This window comes from Nelumbo nucifera, chromosome 2 (assembly GCF_055504915.1).
Source record: "Nelumbo nucifera cultivar China Antique chromosome 2, China Antique-T2T, whole genome shotgun sequence".
Lineage (NCBI taxonomy): Eukaryota > Viridiplantae > Streptophyta > Magnoliopsida > Proteales > Nelumbonaceae > Nelumbo > Nelumbo nucifera.
Window position 1 is genome coordinate 11,892,205 of NC_142650.1, and position 23,610 is coordinate 11,915,814.

A 23,610-nucleotide genomic window follows, 5' to 3' on the forward strand; every position below is an offset into this window, starting at 1 on the left:
CCTAATTGGCGAAATACCCCCATACTAATTTAACTATTTTATCCTAAAATAGTTGATGGGAAGAGCTATAAAATTGTGCAGTTTGTCAGCCTTGGAGACTGAATACGAAGCTTTAAGGACTCTTATCTGCAAAGGAGCTGTGTTTCTCAATTGATTTTGGAAGATAACTCCCATCACATTGTAAAATTCCTGTTCAAGGATAATTTCAAAGCTCTTTGTGGCACATCCGCTGCCGCACATGCAGGAATCTCATGAGGGAGTTTAGACCTCACTCAGGTTTCAACTTTCAATCAATTTTGTTTCTAGTGGAAATTCTGCAGCTACACGAGTGCTCGATTAGTAGAATTTATGGTCTCTTCCTCTAATTTTTTTAACCCAAAGTATTGAGAGAGTAAAATTGCATTACCATACTTCTGTGATCGACTCTTGAGTGGAACCAATGTATACTTTCTTTCATAATTAATGTTACTGTCAATAATTCCTCTAAAACCTTACTCTTAGAAAGAGAACCTCGGGAGGATTCCTAGACTCAGACCCTCTCACCAGTCTTATGTTAGTTTCTATGGTAAGTAGGCCATTAGTCCAGTTATTTCTCTTTGACCTTCTTTCCCTTACCAGTTATATTTTTTCCTACCATTACTTAAGCCAAAAACTTTGTTTTTGGACTATTTTGCATAGAAGGAATGGCAATTGGCAGCAGATTTCTAACAAGTTCTCAGAACCTCGGGAGGATTCCTAGACTCAGACCCTCTAACAAGTTCTCATTTCATGCCGTAGACTCACAGGCCACTTGTTCTTAAGCTCTTTTGAATAAAACCTTTACCTCCTAAGGTTGCATTTGGATGCGATGTAAATCAAGAACCAATGTAAAATTTACATTGGTTCAGTTTTAGGCATTTGGAAAGAGGATATAATTATTGTCAACGTAAAAGTCCACTCCGATTCAATTTTGCGTACGTTTGGATGGAGTGGAGTTTTACATGATAACCAATGTAAAACCTCATCAGTTCTAAAGTTTTACATCGATAATCGATGTAAAAACTATGCCAATTTTATCGATGTAAAACTTTACTCTTCCACCCATCACTATTTTCAAAAAGCAACGGTCACTTTCATGGTTCAGTGTAAAACGTCATCAATGTATTTTACACTGATTCCAAATGCAGCCTAAATAGCAATCTGGGGCACGGCAAACTCATAAATATCATTGATGGTTGTATTTTTACAACAACCCAAAAATGTTACAAGTAACACAAGGAAATATTCACAAAACCATGAATAAGGCAAGAAACAAGCGATAAAATAAAATTACAAATATTGGGAAGCTATCCCAATGGATGCCGATAGGTAACAAAAAATGAACCATTGAAAAAACCACCCAAATCTCGTAACTGTTTATTAACCAAATGACGTGGACTTCAAGTCTGGGATTCTCACATAAAACTCGGGCCAGTCTGCAACATGTAACAAGATGCCTCTGTTTCTGATTATCCAAAAAGAATGGTGTTGGCAAAATTAGCAGGAATGAGCAGCATTATGAAGCAAACATATGAATCATCAATATGGTGAAAATATATGGTTGATAACCAAAAGGCAAAAGTTCATTCCTTCTAATTATCACATGAATTCCTGGTATAATTGGTTTTCTTGTAAGCCATAATAATAATAATACCTATTGGTTCTATCTAATAATATATCATCTACACCCCCTCCCCCCAAAGATCCACTTGTCAGAATGTTTACATTTTCATCATCACATACCAACTGAGCAGATTGATCTCCCCATACTGGTTTTATGTTGGCACTCCCCCCCCCCCCCGGCCTCTATCCACCACTAGTAGCAACTGTACGAGGCTCCATTCTGAATGGACCCATTTTCCCACCTCATGCACCTCCAGATCAGCATTCGCACATTTACCAACCAGCCAAGTATTCAACAGTTCCAAATGTTGATTCAATTTTCCAATATTGAAAAACACAACTTTTAAGTCTCGATGCATTTGAGGCAACCCCCAAAACTCCAACTTCTGCCTTCTCTCCTTCTATTGAAGCTTCTTCATCATGGAAGCTGTTTCAAGCTCCATTCTGAATGAATCCATTTTCCCACCTCATGCACCTCTGGATCAGCATTAACAAATTTTCCAGCCGGCCAAATATTCAACAGTTCCAAATATTGTTTCAATTTTCCAATATTGGAAACCGCAACTTTAAAAGTTGATGCTTTTGAGGCGACCACAGAACTCCCAAATTTGTCAAATAACTTCTGTCTCCTCTCCTATTGAAGCTTGTATCATACCAGAGTTATCTTCCTTTAGCCGTCTCACCACCACCTCTTAGTCACCCTCAAAACCACTTTTCTTAGGTTCAGCTCCCTTGCTCTTTGGGCGCTCCTGAATCTTTTCTCTAAGCTGCATTCCAAAGGGTGCAACTTAACTGTTAAATCGTCAAGTTGTTTTTGCCTTTTACAGACAATCAATATTAATCCTATCTTGGTTTGTGTGGTTAAACTTACAAAACATGTTCTTCAGTCCTCACCAGATTGATCTCCCAAGAAAACAAGATTATATTCAGTGACAACAGAAAATAAAACCACAAGAGAGTTTTCTCTTGATGAAATGTTGAATAAAAAAGAATTAAAACCCTAATCAATGATGGCATGGATATCACAACACCGCTGAAAAGCATGCAGAAATATCTTGAGATATTGGGAATAGTGTCAAAATCTCACTTTGTTAATGCTCATTTCTTTGATATAGAACCAATTCCTTGCCCATTTTACAGTGATACCTTCCCTTGAGTGTCATCTTGGCAAAACTTTAGGCATGGCTGTTGCTTCTCATGGTACAGCACAACTGGACTGAAGACACTTCTTTAAATAACTAATAAATATGTATTTACATTGAATGAACAGTAGATTTGTCATATGGAAGGTTAAATAACTTTCTAAATCAATTTGGAGAAGTCTGAACTGATGGGAAGCCGAAGCGGAGAAGTTTTTCATTTGGTGAGTAGATGGAAGTCTGAACTGATTATTGAAGCGAAGAAATTTTTATTTGAGAGCGGAAGGGCCAGAGGAAAGAACCTATTAAAAATTAGGGAGGATAGGAAGGCCACGATACCATTGTTTGAGGAAGCAGTGGCATGGTTAAAGGGCTTTATTGATGGTGTTATACAATCGGTTAGGACAATAGGATGGAAAAATGTCATCGAACTGGGAAAGAAGAGGTACGAAGTGGAACTGAGATGCAATGGTAAAGGCTGGTTCATCATGGTCACAGAATATTTCGACGCAAGAAGACAATTGCTTTGCCTACCGAAAGGGAAGAAGAAACAAGGTTGGATGGCCTTTGCGGAGGGGTTGCAGCAGTTTCTTGTCTCTGTCGAGGTAGTGGTGGAGCAAGAACGAAGTTCAGCACCCATTAAAAGCCTAGAGCAGCCGTTGAAGAAGAGAGCTCATGCAGTGATGGTGAACTTATTTCGAGCTCTAATACAGGGGTGAAGCTGTGGTTTGAGGGTGAGAAAGAAGATTGGGAGCGGAGAATGGTGATCTCAGCGAGCAAGGCAATACAAGATTGGAGGAAGGTCCTAAACTCTGATGCACAACTTGAAGCTGGGGTCCGAGGTTGCTCTGAGTTCTCAGACAGGAAGGCAGTGTTGAGAATTGACGATGAGAAAATCAGGGGATTTACATCTTTTGAATGTGAAGGTTTGATTCAGATTCAAAACTGGAAACTGTTGTGTATTGAGACGGAACATGTCTGCGGAAGTTTCCTGCTCAAATTGGTAGGTCTTCCCTTCCATCTCTGGAGTGAAGCAAATCTGGGAAATATTGTGAAGCTGCTGGGCGGAGAAATGGAGGAAGTCCAACAGCAAGATTTTCATACCGCTGTGGTTAGGATGGTCGGGGTGAGACCGGAATCGCTCCCAAGAACAATAGAGGTTCTTGCTGAAGGTACATGGTTTAAAGTATGGCTAGTTTCAGAGGTGGAGGCAGAGCTTTGGGGACTAAGACCCAAGGTAGAAGACGATGCTGACGTGGAGGGTTGGATTACTGGGGGCCTACAGCTGGAGGGTAAGACTGAACATAGGGGGCAGCTTAGAAAGGAAGCTGAAAAGTTGGTGGGAGAGAACCAAAAGCCACGAAATCTATTAAAAGAAATAAATTCAATTTTTTTTGAATTAGCTGGTAATTCGAAGGGACAAGACACCTTCGCTGGCGTGGTTAAGAAAGGGAGATTTCTGCAGGCTGGGTCATCTGAACCGGTAGGTGGACCGATCGGCTCAGCCAAAAGGGGGAATCCCTACCGACATGATTGTTTAAGTGAGCAAGTGAGGCGGGGGAGATGGTTGGGGACTATAGACGATAGACACCATCTATCTTCTTCTTCTTCGAAAATTTTGGATGGGGGCGCTGTAGGTGATCTCAGGCAGTCAGAGCAAAGCTCAAGTACTCTCCGGTGGGTGCCTCACTCAGTTCCTGAAACACCCAGGGAGGGATGAACATCACAAGACAGACCAAACCCCAGGTATGATCAAGCTCATCTCGAGGAAAAGGATGGTTTTGACGAGGGCTGGGTGGACTGCGAAATGGAGGAAGAAGACGTGGAAGAAGTTTCGGATAGCCAGTCCAGTTTAGGCAGTGTTTTGGGTGAGAAGTTTTTTGAGGAAGAAGCTGCTGCAACTCTTGATCTGGATACATTGTTCTCAGAAAGACCAGGTGCGGTAACGTCTCACTGTGCTGAGGAAGAGCTGTACATTGTTGTCACTGAACACATTTCGAACTCTGGGGGTGGAAACTCTAACTCACACTCAGAAGCTCCATCTCAAAATCTCCTTGCCGAACAAGTTTTTTGTAAGGGATCCCTCGAGACTTCTCAGAAGCAATACAGGGACACAGTGGGGAGGCATAAACAGGTGGGTAAGAGATGTGATCTTTGTTTAACAGAGGTGACGGAAAGGCTAACTAATCAGAACCGAGCCTTGGAACCAGATGGAACCCACATTCCTTGTCAGGGCCAAACTGTTTCTGTATCCAACTCCAGCACTCCTAGTCTTCCCCATCACAACCCAGTTAACCGTGTCCTTTCGTTTTGTGATACCAACTGTTGCTCTTTGACTTCCGTGCCAAATACAGATCCCAACCCAGAGGCTGCAGCCCTTGAAGGAGGGGATGGGGTGAGAGAAAATAGAAGCGACAGGGAGGGTCAGGAGAGAGAGGTAGGGAATGAAGGAGAAACAGATAAAAAAAAAAATCCTGGAAATCCTAGAGTGTCTGTTAAATGAAGCAGTGGTGGAAAACAATCAAAAGGAAGGGTCAGAGGGAGTTAGAGTAGAGGGTTCTGAAGAGGAAAGAGATAGGAGGGGGGAGACAAAAATAGGGGAGGGAAGTAGAAAGTCAAGTGTAAGAGATGTAATCAGTGAGGATTCTGTGGCGGGTTTTGTACAGAAATTGGGGTGCAAATTGAAAGATCCAAATGCTCTCAAAGTATTTTTGAAAACAAAGAAAGAAGAAGCAAAATCTAAAAGGAGAAGAGTGAGCGAGGCTGAAAGGCTGCTAAAGGAGATGGGAGGAGATAGAGGTTTGAAGGTCAAAGGAGAAAGAAGGAAGAGGAATAACTGAGGGCAGGAGGGTCTAAGGGGAAAGAAGATAGTTAGATGAGGATCTTAAGCTAGAATATCAGATGTTTGGGAAGTGCTAGGAAGAGAGCAGTAATAAAAGAGGCCATCAAGAAAACAGACCCAGATGTGGTACTTTTGCAGGAAACCAAGAGAGCAGATTTTGACATTAGGTGGGCAAGGAGTGTCTGGAGAGGCAGGGGGATTAGCTGGGCGGCTCTGCCTTCTTGGGGGTCTGCGGGGGGTGTTGTCACAATGTGGAAGAATGAAATACCCATAAGTCAGGAAGAGTTAATAGGCCAATTTTCAATTTCCTTGAAGTTTAAACAAGTGGAGGATGGGTTTGAATGGGTGCTTACCAATGTATATGGTCCAAATGATTACAGAGAGAGAAGGAAGTTGTGGGAAGAACTAGCCGATATAAGGGGACTATGGGAAGGGCCTTGGTGTCTTGGAGGTGACTTTAATGTTATAAGATTCCTGCAAGAGACAAATAGTCCGAGGCGGAGAACGACCTTGAGTATGAAGAAATTCAATCAATTTGTGGATGTTTACGAGCTTAAAGAGATCCCACTATCACACAGTTGCTTTACTTGGTCCAATCTCCAAGTGAACACGATTTGCTCTAAGCTGGATAGATTTCTATTCTCAAATGACTGGGAAGAACATTGGGGGAATCTAAACTCTAGAGCATATCCAAGGGTGACTTCTGACCAATGGCCTATTGTAATCTGTAGGGAGGAAGTGAGAAGTGCTGGTCCTGCTCCCTTTAGGTTTGAAAACATGTGGCTAGGACACCCAAGTGGTGGCTAAAAGCAATCCAACAGTGAAATGGAGTGGAATGAGGTTTCATAAGAAGCTCTAGTATCTGAAAGGCAAAATCAAGGAGTGGAATCTATTAGAGTTTGGGAGATTAGAGGAAAGAAAGCAAATAGTGACTACACAAATTGAGGACCTGGATGGCAAGGAAGAAAGGGGTTGTCTTACAGAAGAAGATAAGGAGCTAAGATGGAAATTGCGTAAACAGTTAGAGGATTATCTTCTTCAGGAGGAAATAAGTTGGAGACAAAAATCAAGGTGTACATGGCTGAAGGAGGGGGATATGAATACCAAATTTTTTCATGCGGTGGCAAGTGGAAGAAGAAGAAGGAATTTTGTATCAAGTCTGGAGATTGAAGGGGTTACAATATCCACCCAAAGAGAAATAGCAGGGGCTTTTGCAAATCACTTTAGGTCTATCTTTAGAAAACCCCTAAATAGTAGGGTGTGGATTGAGGGTATGGAATGGCCAACTTTGCAGATAGAGGATAGGGATTGGTTGGAAAGGAAATTTGAAGTGGAAGAGATAAGGGAGGCAGTGTTCACTATGGATAGATCAAAGGCACCAGGCCTAGATGGTTTTATGATGGCTTTTTATCAAGGTTGTTGGGAGATATTAAAGGAAGATCTGTGGACTGTGTTTGACGAATTCCACTCTAAAGGGGTGATCAACCCAGGGCTGAACTCCACTTTTATTGCACTGGTTCCTAAGAAGAGGAATGCATGTCACCCAGAGAATTTCAGACCGATCAACCTAGTCAACAATTATAGTAGATAATCAATGAGCTTTTGTGAAGGGGAGACAGATAACAGATCAGATTCTGATAGCAAATGAGAGCTTGGAGGAGTTTAAGAGATCCAAGAAAAAAGGGGTGATTTGTAAACTGGATTTGGAAAAGGCTTATGATTTGGTGGATTGGTCTTTCTTGATGGAGGTGATGACCAATTTTGGTTTTGGGGATAATTGGTGCAGATGGGTCTTGGGTTGTATCAGGAATTGCCATTACTCCATACTAGTAAATGGGACAGTGGTCGATTTCTTCCCAGCCTTGAGAGGGATTAGGCAAGGAACCCCCTCTCTCCCTTTTATTTACTTTGGTAGCTGAAGTTCTGGGGAGACTAATTTATAGAGCAGATTCTAGGAGCTTAATCAGAGGCTGGAGAGTTGGGAGAGAGCTTGTGCCACTCACACATTTGCAATTTGCAAATGACACCATACTCTTTTGTGAAGCAGGGGACCCTAATAGGATTAGAAATTTGAAGCTCACTATACGACTTTTTGAGCAAATGTCAAACCTTAAGGTGAATTTTGAGAAGAGTTATATAGTTGGGGTAAATATGGGCAAGGGGGAGATCTCTGAGGCTGCAGACATCTTAGAATGTGCAATAGCAAATTGTTCCCTTAATTACCTCGGTTTGCCATTGGGTGATAACCCTCAGAAAGGTGAGTTTTGGGTTCTGATTGTGGAGAGGTTTGAAAAGAAATTAGCAACTTGGAAGAAAAATTATTTGTCTCTTGGAGGGAAAACCACTCTAATCAGGTCTACTTTAGCTAACCTTCCTGTTTACTTTTTGTCAATCTTCAAGATTCCGACAAAGGTGGCTAGTAGATTAGAAAAACTAATGAGAAACTTTCTCTGGGAGCCGGGGGAGGAGAAGGACCATAGAGTGGGGTGGGAAATGGTTTGTAGGAGTAAGAGGGAGGGAGGTTTAGGTATCGGGAACATACGGAATAGGAACTTGGCTCTTCTGGGGAAATGGCTTTGGAGGTTCTCATTGGAGAAGGACAAACTTTGGGTGAAGATAGTGGGAAGCATTCATGGGGTTGTAGCAAATGGATGGGACTCTGGCATTCTGGCAAGGAGTACAAGAGCATCTCCTTGGAAAGCTATTCAAGCTATTCTACCTTTATTTTCTCCATGGATCAGGTATGACTTGCACTCGGGCAATCTCATTAATATTTGGGAACATGTTTGGATTGGGGACTCTACTCTAAAAGACCAATTCCCAAGCCTTTTTGCCCTTTCCACTTTTAAAAATGAACCAGTGTCTTCATTCATTGTTCCTTCTAATTCTATTTCTGGGGTCGGCTGGAACTTGGGCCTACGAAGAGATATCAGGGACACAGAGCTTAATGGTATCTCATCACTGTTATCCATTCTTGAAGGGGTGTTCCTAGAGCCAACAAAGGCAGATAGTAGAATTTGGACTCTCACCCCCTCTGGTTATTTCACTTGTGCCTCTTTCTTTAGTGCTCTCACATATTCTTCTTCTTCTGGCTTGTCTTTCCCTGTTAAAGAGGTGTTGTGTCATCCTATACTCCTAAGGTTGGGAGTTCCTGTTGGGAAGCCTTTCTGGAAAGAGTTAACACAGCAGATTTACTTCAAAGAAAAAGACCCAATAGTTGTTTTTGTCCTCACTGATGTATCCTCTGTAAAGCTGATGGTGAGTCTGGATATCACTTACTAATCTCCTGTCGGTTCACTAACATCATTTGGGAGTGGTGTACTTCTTTGTTTGGGTGCAGGTGGACCCCCCTTCGAATGTGCAAAGCCTATTCACATTTATGCCGTTTCGGCCAACAAAAAGGGCCAAGTTTATGTGGAGGTGTATGAGGGCTGCAGTCTGTTGGACTATTTGGGAGGAGAGAAATTCACGAGTATTTACAGATAAGGAGAGAAGTTTGGAAGCAATGTTGGAGGTCATCCACATTAGGGTTATACACTGGCTGAAAACCTTGGCTCTGTTCGCAGAATTCTCAGCTGATGAGCTGCAAAGAAAGTGGAAGGAGATAGCAAAACTTGTTCCAATGAGGAAGGCCTCAAATGTTTGTTGGATCCCCCCACCCCATGACTTTGTTAAACTAAACTTTGATGGCAGCAGCTTGGGCAATCCAGGGCCATCCGAAATAGGAGGAATAATAAGAGATGAACAAGGGAAGCTGCTAGCTATGTATTCTGGACCAGTTGGGGTGGGAGATTCTTTGAGAGCTGAGATTCTTGCAGCTCTTGAAGGCGTACAAAGAATCAAGGATATGCATATTAACAAGCTGATCATAGAAGGAGATTCTGAAGTGGTGGTAAACTAGCTGAAAGAGGATAGTCTTAGACTTTGGAATTACAGTAATGAAAAGAGGAAATTCAAGTGGCTGACTAAGGACATGAAAATCCAATACAAATGGGTAAAAAGAAGTGCCTCTTTGGCAGATGGTCTAGCTAGACAAGGGGTGAACAGACATTCTATTTTCTGGGTTGTCTTGTAATTTTTGTTCTTTTGATGTTTAATGGTTGTTCGTGGGAGCTAAGATTGTTTAGCCCCCTTGCCCTGTAATTTTCTCATATTTTTGATATTAATTCAATCCACAGTTATTGATCAAAAAAAAAAAAAAACAGTAGATTTGTCATTGGGAATTTAGAAAAATCACTCACCTAACTGGTGAGAATAGTGGAGGGTATTTAGGCCTTTCTGTGGTGCCCCATTGAGATAGAACTGTCAACTGCATATAGGCCTTTATCACGTCAAATGATCAAAAGAAGAATTAGAGAAGCATTTGTTTCCAATATCCACAAAATTGATCAAGCTTGAAGCCAATGAAAATTCTTCATTTTTTTTTTGCTACAAGAAAATCCTTCAATATTGAGACCCCTGAAACTGGCTCTCTCTATTTTTACTTTCACTGTATTCATTGACAACTCTTTCTATCAAAAATACTATGGTTCCTTTTCTTCCACAAACTCCAGCAAATAGAAAATGATAATATGTTCCACAAAATTCAACCTCTTGCATTAAAACCCCTAGCAAAGAAGAATCTTCAATGACTATTGCCTTCTGGATACTGTTTCATGGGCTCTTGGCTTCTCCCAAATGGATGAAGTATCCATGTCAGACACATGTCAGACTCTTACACTCCACAGATTCTTGAAGGAAACTTTTATGTGACATTTTTTTCTCCCCACTCATTAACCACAAATGAACAGCTAATATACTCAATGAATGTCATTTCCCCATAAAATGTTAGTAACAAAGACGATTCGTATTCTGACGGGAAGAAAATTTATAGGGTAGGAGGCATTTGCATGCAGATTAGATGAATAGAAAGATTCTTGCAATTAGGAAGACAATCTGATTTTGCTCCAGTTTCAGATCTTCAGTGAAGGGGAGGAAATCTTAGTTTCAGCAGAGGTGATTAGACCTTCCATGTTGATTTCGAAAAGAATGACAGGCTGGGATATGTGCAAACTGATTGAAGCAAAGATTCCAGTCTCAGGTTGGCATACGGTGAAAGAAGCGATAGAAATGAGACTGGGAAAAAGGTCGTGATCAAGCCTTTATCGGAGAACAGAGCTGGTTTTCTTTGAGAAGAAACTTCTTGAGATTGATGTGATGGTCCTAGAGTTAGAAATGAGACAGTTGCTGCTGTTGAATTGGTGTCCAAATTCTAATAGCTGATGCATCAACATCTTGATTCTTTTAAGATTGTTGTTCAACCTTTGGAGATATTAGAATTTTGAGGAAATAGGGGATTCATGTGGAGGTATTATAAAAACAGAGGAAAGAACCACAAATTTTAAAGACCTTAGGGTGGTGATCATTGTGGTTAAGGGAGATAGACCTGATCATATACCATGGTTGGTTAATATCAACTATGATCTTCATCTCAAAATTTGGATCCTCTCAAACATGGAGAAGTTCTAGAGCAATCGATAGATGTAGAAGACAAAGCTTATGTGACGTGGCTACTGAGAAGACACACAGAAAGGATGGACTGGTAGAATTCAATAATGTGTCAGTGAACACAAAATTGGGTGTTATCATTTATCAAGAAGGGGAAATTGAAAGGTCTGGCAGGAAATGAGTTAATAGGGGTACCGCTTTCCTATGCCAAAGTTACAAGGCATTCATCTTGAGAAGAATCTTCAAGAGTCCACAAGGCAGTTACGGAGTGAGATGGGACAAGTGGGCTGAATTGAAAAAAATAGAGTTATTAAATGGAAATTCAAAAAGTTGTAACTTTACGACACATTTTTGAGGTGGATAAGTTTGAATGCCTGGGCTTTTGGAGTTGGGATTAGAAGTGATGAAGTTGATGGCCCACTTGGTTATAAGAATCTTGGGCCGACATGTGCACACATAAATGGTCACATGCCAACAGATGGTTTGTATAAGAGGTCATGGAATCATGAGATTTTTTTTTTGAAGGTAAAGTAGTGTATTGCAAAAAGAAACCAGATACATCAGCCCCATGTACAATGAGGACCTGTACAACAGGAATTTACGAAAAAAGATCTGAGAAACCAGATAAAGAATGGTCCAGCTTGCAAAAAAGAAAAAAGCTGAACTCCAGTGAAAGCCCTTTGTACACTTAACCAGGAATATAAAAAACCTAACTTTTTTTGACTGAAACTATGTCATTGGAAAGGTTGTCAAAAATCCGTCTGTTTATTTCCTTCCAAAGGTCCCAAAGGATAGCAGCTGGAAAAATCTTCAAAAGCTATTTGCCTCTTACATTCAGACCCTCTAAGGTCCACCCCTGAAGAAGCTGTACGACAGAAGCAGGAGGGCAAGAGGAGACACCAAACAGGAGAGAGCCATATCCCAGAGCTGCTGAGAGAAGCTGCAGTGAATAAAAATGTGGCTGGAAGATTCAGGAGCTTCATTGCAGAAGGGACAGCAGATACTAGGAAGTTGCATCCCCCTTCTGAGCAGCTGATCTGCAGTTAGGCACTTATCAAGTGCTGCAGTTCAAACCAAGAAGAATACTTTTGAAGGAGCATGGGATTTCCAGATTATAAACCAAGGGAAGTCTCCATCTTCACCGGCCATGAGGTTGTTGTAGAAAGACTTAGAGGAGAAAGTGCTGGAAGTCTCCCAAGCCCAAAATCTTTCATCTGCCTGCGGGTTGGGCTTGGAGCTATGAATAAGGTTTAGAAGATCTGTTAGTGGACCTATTTCCCAATCATTAAGATTCCTTCTGAAGAAGTGAAGATAGGGCTCCAAACAACTTCACCATTCCTCAAATCAAAGCAGTCTTCCACTACAGCATCTTTATCTTGTGCAATGTCAAAAAGAGAGGGGAAACTTTCTTTTAGAGCAGTGTCCCCACACCACTTATCATACCAGAATTTAAGGAGGTTGCCCTCACCAACTTTGCATTTAATTCCATTCAGAAAATCTGGGGAAATAGAGACAGCATTGCTCCACAAGGCACAACCCCTTGGGAGAAAGCCAGGGCCCGAGTCCCACCCTAGATTTGTGAGCCCATATTTATCTGCAATAATTCTCCTCCAGAGGCTGTTCCTCTCTTTGCTGAATCTCCAGCACCACTTACCAAGGAGAGCCTTGTTAACAGCTTTAATATTTCTGATTCCTAAACCACCAATTCTCCTTGATTTGCACACAGATTTCCATCTAACCAAGTTAAATTTGGAATTGTTCTTCCACCCAGCCCATAAAAAGAGTCTCATTTTCTTCTCTAGAAGCTTTACAACACTTGATAAGTGCCTAACCGCAGATTTAACTTTGTTCTCAGCAACAAGGTAGTAAGGATGCTTGTGGTTAGAAGCCGCATACGGGATTTAGATCGGATTTTGGAGGTTTGGCATCGATGGATTGCTTGGAGAGTGGCAGTCCATTGGATTTTACATTTGAAAAGGCAACAACAGATGATGCAGTTACAACAAGGGTGGAAAATCAAAAGATGTTGCAATTGATCTAAGAGTGAGGTTGATTTTGGGAAGCTTCTCTTCAGGTGGAGGAAGTCCCCTCAATCAATCATGGGGTTGACTTGTTTAAGATGGGAGAAAGCTGCATTGACATACTCGAGTGGAGATACATATGGAACCTGTAAATGAAAGTATAACCAAAGAGGATAGAAAAGGTGACAAATCTTTGGTGAACTAGGAAAAACCCAAAGGTTCAAATAATGGTCACTTAGTTCATGTCACTAAAGTTTCCTATCAATGGAAATATGCTCTTTTAGGAAGAGAAAGAGAAATACCAAATTCCAAAGGAGATGATGACCTACAAGGCTGCAAGTATTCTTTGAATGGGTTGCTGAACTAAGAGAATATTTTGATTGGCATGATAACAAAGGAATAGATTTGCACACATGAAGCTCATGGGTCATGCTAAAGTATGGTGGAAAACTCTTCAGCAGCGATGAAAAAACAGAGGTGATTGCCATGTGGGCAGAGATAAAAGGTGTTTGCAAGAAAACTGCACTCCACAAGACTTCCATGATGATCTATATATGGAGTTGACTAACCTTTATTGAGAAGAGGTAAAGTACTAATTCATTAAGAAAAAAATCAAAAAGACCCATGTACAACCAGAGGCTATACAGTGGGAAATACAACAAACTTCCACCATCCCATTTGTTAATACAAAAAGGTTTTCAATTTGAAAGAGAGAACTAAGGGGAACACTATTCCTTGATAGACATGCAGATGACCAGGATAGCAGCTTCCCAACTATTTTCAGCCACACTTCCTCTTCTTGACAGCCTTTACGTCGAAAGAGCCTTGACTTTCTTTCCTGCCAAATCAACCAGAAAACTGCTCCTGGGACCATTTGCCATAGACTTCTCCCTCTCTTACTCAGACCTTGCATCCACCCACCAGCCTTTTACAAAAGCTTCCACTGTTGCAGGGCAGCAACTTTTGATGGCAAATATGCTAAAGATTTTCACCCATATGTTGTATGTAAAACTGCAATGTAGTAACAGGTGGTCAGTTGATTCTTCTACTCCATTACATAACACACAAACAGGTGAGTCAATTGCACAAGTGGTACTATCTCAATTGCAAATTTGCAACATATGGAGTTGACTAACCTCAAGCAAGGTACGTCTGTAATTTAATATATGCATAAGTTTGACGGATCATCTATTAGATGTGACACTACAGAAAGTGAAAAGCAAATTGTTTACAGTTCAAATTTGTGACTTGCAAATTTTCATGGTTCTGAATTAGCTCTCAAGATAAAGAAGGGTGCAGGCCAAGAAAAAACAGATAATTCCTTGCATTTTGATGTCTATCCTAGAGCTAAAGTTGAGAATAAAGATAAAGAACCAGAATTTCAACCTATGCAGTTGTAGACATTGGAGAACAAAAGGGTGTAGGCCAAGAAAAGAATTGTTGAAGGAGTTTCCGTCATCCATGATCAGCATGAGGCTAATGATCAAAGAAGAGATAGAAGTGGAGCAAGCTGAAGGAATTCAGGTTCAAGATACAAATGTGCTGGTTGTAATATATCATAGAAAGTCATGACTTTACCTTACAAGTTCAACTAGAACCAATTCAAGAATTACAAGCTGACATAACATAAGTTCCACCAACGTCAATAGTGGAAGAAGTCTGAGAGTTTGCTGAAGAACCAAGGGTAATTGAACACATAGAGATGATGAGTCCTAAACTAGAGATTGAAGTAAAAGTTCTGAATGTTGCAATTGAGATTATGGATATGAAAGTTCATAGTGAAACGCAAGGGGGAGAATCATCACAAGATAGGTTGCTTGATGATTAAGTGTTCAAGAAGCTAATGTTACTGATGATTTAACAAAGAAGGTTATGGAAGACAGTGTTTCAGATATGCATCACTGTCAAGATCCTTTTCCAGCTATGTGTGGCATCTACTCTATAGTCCAAGTGTATTGAAGTAGCTATGGGAACTCCTACTCCTTTTGTCATTGGGGCATATCAATTTTTCACCCTCAAGTTCTTCAGAACTCAAGGATGAGTTTTTTGAACCGGGAGAGAATGATGCAAGAGCTGAAGAGTCAAAATTGGAATTTTCTGAAAATTCATGTACTTCTGTATTTTCTAGACAATGGGAGTATTTTTGTCATTTTGACCAGTTCCATGTGGGCTTGGCCCATGATATCTTGCTCTTCTAGTTTAGTTGGATTTATCTTTTAAATTTTAATATTTAGTTTAATTGCACTAGTATGTGAAAAGTTATTGTGTTTCTTGATGCACAAGACAAGGAGTGGCATTTTGATAATTATGATTAAAAGTAACTCAGAACCCCCAAATTAGTGGCTCCTCCAAAACCCTAAAATTTCAATACAATCATCAACTTTAGTTGTGATTCTCACCATATCAAAGGCATATTTCTGGCTGTTTGTTGAGAAAGATTGGAAGCGGTGAGGTTATGGAATAGCTTTTTACATCAATGGCAGAGCTCTAAAAAAAAAAAAGAAAAAACAGAATTAGTATTGGAGGAGCTTCAAATAATGGGTTTTTAGAAAGTTTTTTTTTTCAAGTGCATGTTTTGAATTTAAAGAATAGACAAGGATATTTTTGCCCTTTAATTTTTTCTATCGATCTTAACAGTTCATGCTTTAATAAGGTATATATAAGTAGTTTTGGAAACCATAGGATATACTTAATTGGATTCGTTTAAGACTACTCGGATATTCAAATCCAGCAATTAACATTTTGGAATTGAATTGGATCTGATTCATTTGCAACCCTATTGTGTGGCCCAGAATGGGGGGACAAACAACCTCTGACTAAGAGGAGTGAACATAAAAGAGGTGTTTATTATTTTCTTGTCCACCAACCAATTCCATGCCTTTAGTTGGTCCACCAACCATGATCACAACAATAACTCTCTCTTTGAAGCTTTGCATCATGAAGCAAAATTAACTCTAGATCTCTAAAGCCTTAGCCCTGATTGACAAAAATTAGAGTTGCTCACTAACACTTCTCTCAGAAGTCAGAACCTTCACATACAGAAACTGACAGGTGGGCATGATACAGAAACTGAGTTACAATAACTCTCCTTAACACTTCTCTCAGAACTTTCACATACAGAAACTGACAGGTCAGCATGATACAGAAAACTGAGTTACAAAACTTTTTTGGGGAAAAGAATCTCCGACAGAGAAGGGTGAACGTAAAAGAGGTTTTTATTATTGCTTGTCCACTAACCAATTTCACACCTTTAGTCAGTCCACCAACCATGATCAGAGAGACAAATCTCTCTTCAAAGCTTTGCATCTTGAAGCAAAAATAACTCTAGATCTCTAAAACCTTAGCCCTGATCATTTAATACTAGAGTTTCTCTCAAATAAACCCAGAAAATTCAAATGAACTAGAGAACTCCTTTCTTCACACTCCTCTCGGAACCTTCACATACAGAAACTGACAAGTGGGCATGGACAGAAGGTCATCAGATTACAAAATCACAGTTCAAATAGAACTCAAATACTCTGATAAAAAAATTTGACTGTTGTGGCAATGAACACACATAGAAAGGTAGTAGCTTAAGTGCATCCAACAAAGAGTTGAGGGGTAGAGCATGTGCTTCCACTTGTGAAGTATCATCTCTCTCCTCTCTCCATGCTTTGAGTAGATAATGCAGGCAAGTGGTTCTCTACCTACATTGACTGACAGAAATTGAAACACAAGTTATCAGTTTGAAGTCTTATGCGGGAGTTAAGAAAGGTATTTTCAACATAGAGGGGCAAAACTACTAACTTCAAGTCTTCAACTTTTCAAAATTCTAAAACACTCTAATAAAGCCATTTATTCTATTGTGACTCTATCAAACATATCCCCTAATTCCTCTGATGCCAACAAAGTAGAAAACAATTCTTAGAAACTCAAATTGACCAAAAATACAAAAGAATAAGTATTTGATTGATAATAAAAATTCATTGCACATAAAAAGAATAAGTATTTGCCTAGATGCCAAGCATCTCCTAGGATGGCCATTCTAAGCCATCCACCCTCCTATCAAATTGTATTTTTTTTCATCATCCTACCAAATTGTATTTAACACTTGAAATTAATAATCAATGAAACTGCTGTTTCCCAATTGAGCCCAAAAATAGTTCCCCTCTATCTACCCGCTGTTTTGCCAAAGCATCAGCTAGTTCATTAGCTGATCTGTAAATCCACTATATCCTTTTCCAGAGTTCTTAGCTCTCTCACAGTATTTTTTTATTGCCAAGGAAACTGTCCATCCACTTTTGTGAGCCAACTGATCACAACTTTGGAGTCCCCTTCCACCATCAGATTCCTCAAATTCAGGGGGATCTAGTCAATTGCATATCTTTTAGTACTGTCATTATCTCCGCTTTAGTGGAATTTGCTTGACCTATTGGAGCTGAAAATAAAGCAAGAAACTTGATTTTCTTCTTGAATGGTTTCTCTCCTTTTTTTTCCCACATTGCATCATGGATCTCTAAGCGATAAAATAAACACTATGGGACTACTCTGAATGGTAGAAAACTCTCTTCAGATAGTTACTTTATGCATGAGCCCTAAAAAGGAAAAAAAAAAAAAGCAATTCTCAATGAGCCCAATTCTTAACCAAAGTCTAAGAGATGATTATATATTTATATCACATTACATGAACAAAAGAGGAGTCAAATTAAATAAGCCTTTACAAGTAAATTGTTCTATCCATTTTTCTTACTCAAAGTTGTCCCAAGAAGTTATACTTGGCCATGGATTGGCACCATTCGGACATTTGGTGTTCTATTTTTGGTTAGAAAAGACAAATTGGTAAAGGTAGAGTTATCATAACAATGAGCAGACAATCCCATACAAAAAAAAAGATTGCCAATCCATTAGGTGATAAAAAACAATACAAAGTTAGAGTTTGGAGGGTGAAAATAGCACCTTACAAGATTAAAGGTCCTCTGAGAACTTAATTTTTATTCCAAGCCTGCAACCTTTTGTCGTAACTTTATGTTTCGGTTTTCCTGTCAAAAATGGGAAAAGGAGTTTTCTTTAGACTGCTAAAGAAAAATACATTTTAACTACGATCCATATAATGCATATACAGGTGTAACCCGAGGGGAAAGAAAAACATAGGACTAATTGGAGAACTCCTAGGAAAATAATGCATTGAACAGGATGATGGGAGATTTGTAGCAGGAAAATCAAAGCAGATAATTATGCACTTAGATGTTGTTGATAACAAAACCTTATATTATTTACATTCTTTTGGGGTTACTATTGGTTGTGTTACCTTCAACCTCAGGTATTCAGTACTAGATAATTTGAGTTGAAGAGGTAATAATAACAAAATTAAAGAGAAACAGCACAGACAAAGTAATATAATGCACAAATACAACATCAAAGAATTGCATACATCCCATAAAAAAAAAAAAAATTATTCCCGTAACAATCATGGAGGAAAAGACCAGGTTATTTGAAAGGATTAATTTACAGTTCAAAAGTAACCAAAGAAGCAAACAATCACTCGAACCAAAAGAAAAAGAGCCTACCTGAAGGAAACAAATTTTGTAACTAGAAGTCCAGGAAAGATCCTCAGAACCCATAACGACCACTTGACAACCCGTTTTCATTTCTCAAACATACAATACTGATAGATACTAGGATTATCTTATCACGGTGGTTTTATATTAGTGCTCGTTTACGCACATTCAACAACAAAACAGAGCACATATTCAGCGAAAGTAAATCCTAAGTCGGTTGAAGCAAACGCATTTAAAATCATTATCCGAACTAACCTGTTCAAGAACCTTATCCGAACTCTTCTCTACCAGCCGTGCCAGCTCCTCAAGCTTCGCAAGCATCTTCTCATACAAGTTTTCCAGCTTGGAAGTATAATTGACCGCCTCCGAACCCATTAAAGAACTCATCCTCCCAAACTCAAACCCTTCAGCACACGAATCCAACGTTTTCTGATCCTTCGATATCCGTCTCATCTGATTCAAATTCATATGGCTTTTCCCTTCTGTATCGCTCAACCCACAGGACAACCACGGGAATGGAGAACTTGGGCAAAACGTACCATAATGTCCTCGAAAAGCCGGACCAATATTGATGACGTCCATAGATTTCGGCTCAAAAACACCGGTGGATCGACGAAATTGGAAAGCACGGTGCTCGTGTGTGTGAACCAGTTGATCAGAAAACGGCGTCGAGAAGATAATGAAAACACATGGGGGAGAATTGAGGGAAGACAGGAAGTCTTCATGGGGACTCAGGTTTAGGGTTTTGCTGCATAGAGAAGCGGAAACTGAGAATTCTCTCATAGATGGCCTCAAAGGGGTTTTCCGTCGTCCTGTGAACCATCCGATGAGAGACCTTCCGGGTCCCCGATCGCTGAGTAACAGGGAAAGAGCATTGACATCAATTCGACCCAGTGAGTCGTAGAAGCTATTAACCGTGCCGGAGCAGTAGTAGCTTGTGATGGTGGCGACGAGGGTAGGCGAATCTGAGCGAATGGAGGACGATTCGGGCCCGTCGTCGTCCGGGAGATCGGACGGGGTGAGATGGGCTACGTGGCCAAATAGGAGGCCATCGACGTCGCCCGGCGAGGACGAGAACCGTTGGATAATGGATGCAAGAGTAGGGCCCGAAATGGCGATCTTCTGCAAGGGAAGATCGTCCATGGCCCTTCGACAGAGGGAATAGAAGAGATGGAAGATATACTGGAGGTGGTTAAGCTCCGGCGGGCAGTCGTCTCTGTAAATTTTAAACGATAAATGGAAAACGCTCAGGGAAATGAATTACCAAAAAGAAAAAACAAAAAAACAAAAGGTTAGTGACGGGCCACCGAGTTAGCCAGTCCGGATCGTCTGCGGTTGGAGTCCAATGAATTTTTTTCCATCGAGTCCAACAAAAAGTGGACGCGTCAAAAGTTTGTCAGATGTGTAAACTATGGACAACCGGTTCTACTCGTAACTGTGAAGGTTCTTACCCCAATTTTCTTTTTTCATAAATCTGATTTTAAAGAAGGAAAAAAAGTATAAAACCCCTAGATTTTTTGAAAATGCCATAAGCCTCCCCTGTGTTTTGATCATCTCACCAAAAACCTCCCCTTGTAATTTTGAGAAAGGTACGTAGTAATTTCCTTTATGTTACGTAGACGTTGAAGTTACAAAGACTATTAGTCATTTTATTATAGTTTTAATGGTTAGTATAACGGTCATATTTGTGTATTTAATCCATCACAAGAGTTGAAAGTGTAATTTCAATTATTACTTGTCACATCATTTAATCCTCTCTCATTAAGTTTTATACTTAAGGTATTAAATCTCATTTTCTCTTATTAAATCCTATATTTTTAAGTTACTTTTCACTAATAAATATTACTAATTAGATCTATATCAATATTTTTAATAATAGAAACCCATATATTTTAAAACTAACTCAAAAACAAAATCATTCTTTATCCAAGTAGTAGCTAAGCAATTCAACCATTCAAATCAAATTGATCAACCTATGAAATCATAGTTAGGTAATAAAATTTTTAAAATATAAATAAATATAAAAATTTACAAAAAAAAATTAGTCACATTTATGATATTTTTATTAATCAAATTAAAAAAATAATTATAATAAACAATAGTTGTTTTATTGATAATGAAAATGAAATGCATAATTTAGAATTAACCAACAAAATTAATATAAAAATTAATAATAAATAGTTCAACATTTGGGTTAAATGTGTTAACCTTTAATGTCATAAGTAAGTAATAAAATTTAACAAAATAGAAAAATAGAAAAAGCACGTAAGTTTTGCAAAAAAAAAAAAAAAAGCATTCAGGCACATGTATAATATCATGTATTTATCATATTAAACAAAAAGTAAGTAGACATATCAGAATTATTTTTACACACAAAAATACAATAAATAATATAGAAAAAATTGAACATATATATAATTTTATATTTATATTAATATTAAAAATATTAATAATATTATGGAACTTTATTTTCACTAAAATCAAGGTTTCAACAACAAATGGAACTACTTTGACTTTTGGTTTTCGAGTCAATAGTTCAACTGTCCAATTTGATAAAGTCAAACCGATAAGATGTAAAATATAGTGTAACTTTTTATTTGACCATTATATGAGAGGGGAGTGTGAGACTTTAAGAAATAAGTGTTTGGTTAAAGCTAAGAAGTGAGAAAAAAGAAGAAGAAAATGAAGCACCATCGGAAGTGGTTGTCACCATATTCACTAATCATTTTGTCCTAAGAAGAAGAAGAAAAAGAAAAAGAAGAAAGAACTGCCACAGTTGTTATCTCCATGTTCAACATCACCATATTTACAATACCATTCACCCTCTTCTTACATCTTTCACATCTTTCTAAATCTCTCTCACTCGTTTGCTTCATTGGTGTATCTTAGATTTTAATATAAGATCGGTGTTTAATCTTCCATCTCTTGCATCAATTTTTTGATTTTTTTTTATTGGAGTTGTATTTTTTACTGTTACAATTTAAAAAGAATCGCATAAATGAGGAAACTCAAAATCAAAATGGAAAAAACTAAAAACCCTAACTAATTTTGAGGAATAATCAAACAAGTTTATGAGTTATGAAAAGTTTATTTTTTAATTTTTTACTATTTTTTATTTTAAAATGAATAAAAATTTTGGAAATGGTTTGAAAGAACCCAAGAACATTAATTGGGCCAAATAGTTAAACCGTTCGAGTCAGTAGTTCTTTGATCCTTTCAACGCTTTTTTTTATTTTTGTAAAATAGCAGTTTAGGGCCAAAATGGAATTAGTGACCTAACTAGTTCCCAATCCAAACGGTTTGATCGTCCAATATGGTCCAGTATTTTAAAAAGTGACTAAAATACTTATTTTTTTTAATTTAGACCCTATTTAATTGTAAGGTGTAAATTATAAATTGAATTACTATATTTCAACTCTTTCAATTCCCTCTATTTAAATCTTACATTTTTTTCTGATAATGAACAATAGAAAAAAGATACATCAAAAGATAAAACACTACAAAAAGAAGAGTAAAGCCAAGTAGGTAGGCCTATCAATGATACTTGAAACTTCACAATTTGATTCAATTATCACATATTTGGATGAGGTGTTTATGTAATCAGATTTGATTTTTGCAATCTTCATCTAACTAATAATAAAAAATTAAAAAATAAAAAATACATAAAGTTTGTAGAAAATTTTGGATATATTATTACTATAATTATCATCATCTAGAATTGCCACATGCAAACCCTTTACTTCTTTATTTGAGAAAGGTTATAAAAGTCATTTTATTATAGCTTTAATGGCTACTAAAATGTCTATACTTTTGTTTTAATCCATTTTTAATTGTAAGAGTTGAAAACGTAACTTCAATTATTACTTAAGGTATTAAATCCAATTTTCTCTGATTATTTTCATCTCTAATTAGATCTATGTCAATATTTTTAATATAAATCCATATAATTTAAAATTGACTGAAAAACAAAACCATTTTTTATCCAAGTGGTGGCTAAGAAATTCAACAATTTGGATCAACTTATGAAGTCATAGTTAAGTAATAATTTTTTTAAATATAAAAAATTATAAAAAAAATTCGACACATTTATGATATTTTTATTAATTAAATTAAAAAATAAGTATAATAAACAAGAATTATTTTTATTGATTAATGAAAATGAAATACATAATTTAGAACTAACCAAAAATGAAATATACAAATTAATAATAAATAGTTTAACTTTTGGGTTAAATGTGTTAACCTTTAATGTCATAAATAAATAATAAAAATTAATAAAACATAAAAAATATAAAAATACATAAATTTTGCAAAAAAAAAATCAGGAACATGCATAATATTATATATTTACATATTAAATAAAAAGTAAATGTGATATACTAGAATTATTTTTACACAAAAAAATATATAGAAAAAATTGAACATGCATATAATTCTATGTTTACGCTTTTATTAAAAATATGAATAAAATTGTGGAACTTTCTTTTGACTAAAATACTCATTTTTAAATTTAGTCTCTATTTAATTGTAAGGTTTAAATTGTAAATTGAATTACTATGTTTCACCTCAATCAATTCCCTCTATTTAAATCTTACAATTTTTTGATAAATGAACAAAAGAAAAAGATACACCAAAAAGAAAAACACTGCAAAAAGAAGAGTCTAACAAAGTAGTTAGGGCTGCCAATGATACTTGAAATTTCACAACTTGATCCAATTATCACATATTTGGATGAGGTGTTTATGTAATTAGATTCGAATTTTGCAATAAGCATTTGATTAATAATAAAAATATAAAATATAAAAATAAGAAATAAAAAATACATAAAATTTAAAGAAATTTTTGAATATATTATTACTATCATTATCATCATCTAGAATTGCCACGTACAAAGCACATGCATGCTTACTAGTGCTTATAAAGGCATCATCAACATCAAGCAC

The 23,610-nt window shown here is 37.8% G+C and overlaps 1 protein-coding gene across 17 annotated transcripts; it reads right to left on the reverse strand.

Annotated features, from left to right (window-relative positions):
• Nucleotides 1–1,180: 1,180 nt before the first annotated feature.
• On the reverse strand, nt 1,181–20,065 carry LOC104597264 (BRISC complex subunit Abro1-like protein). Of its 17 annotated transcripts, none has more exons than XR_735188.3 (5): nt 18,923–20,006; nt 18,071–18,148; nt 16,687–16,825; nt 15,530–15,617; nt 1,181–1,483 (listed from the first exon to the last, which is right to left on the reverse strand). XR_735188.3 is itself a non-coding variant. In XM_010258726.3 (3 exons), the coding sequence occupies exons 1-2, from the start codon at nt 19,808–19,810 to the stop codon at nt 18,101–18,103; spliced, it is 936 nt and encodes a 311-aa protein (XP_010257028.1). In that variant the 5' UTR covers nt 19,811–20,006; the 3' UTR covers nt 1,181–1,454; nt 18,071–18,100. The 17 variants fall into 17 exon arrangements, 7 of the variants coding, with proteins under 7 accessions (XP_010257028.1, XP_010257023.1, XP_010257026.1 ...); XR_016082503.1 differs by having other exon boundaries at nt 1,181–1,454; nt 18,066–18,148; XR_016082501.1 differs by having other exon boundaries at nt 18,066–18,148.
• Nucleotides 20,066–23,610: the final 3,545 nt, after the last annotated feature.

Bases quoted from the DNA above. Each gene is read 5' to 3' on its own strand.
- LOC104597264 (XM_010258726.3), bottom strand. From the start codon at position 19,810: ATGGACGATCTTCCCTTGCAGAAGATCGCCATTTCGGGCCCTACTCTT. The intron at 18,149-18,922 runs GTTAGTTCGGAT...CATTTTTGACAG, and splicing joins CGGATAAGGTTCTTGAACAG to GAAAACCGAAACATAAAGTT.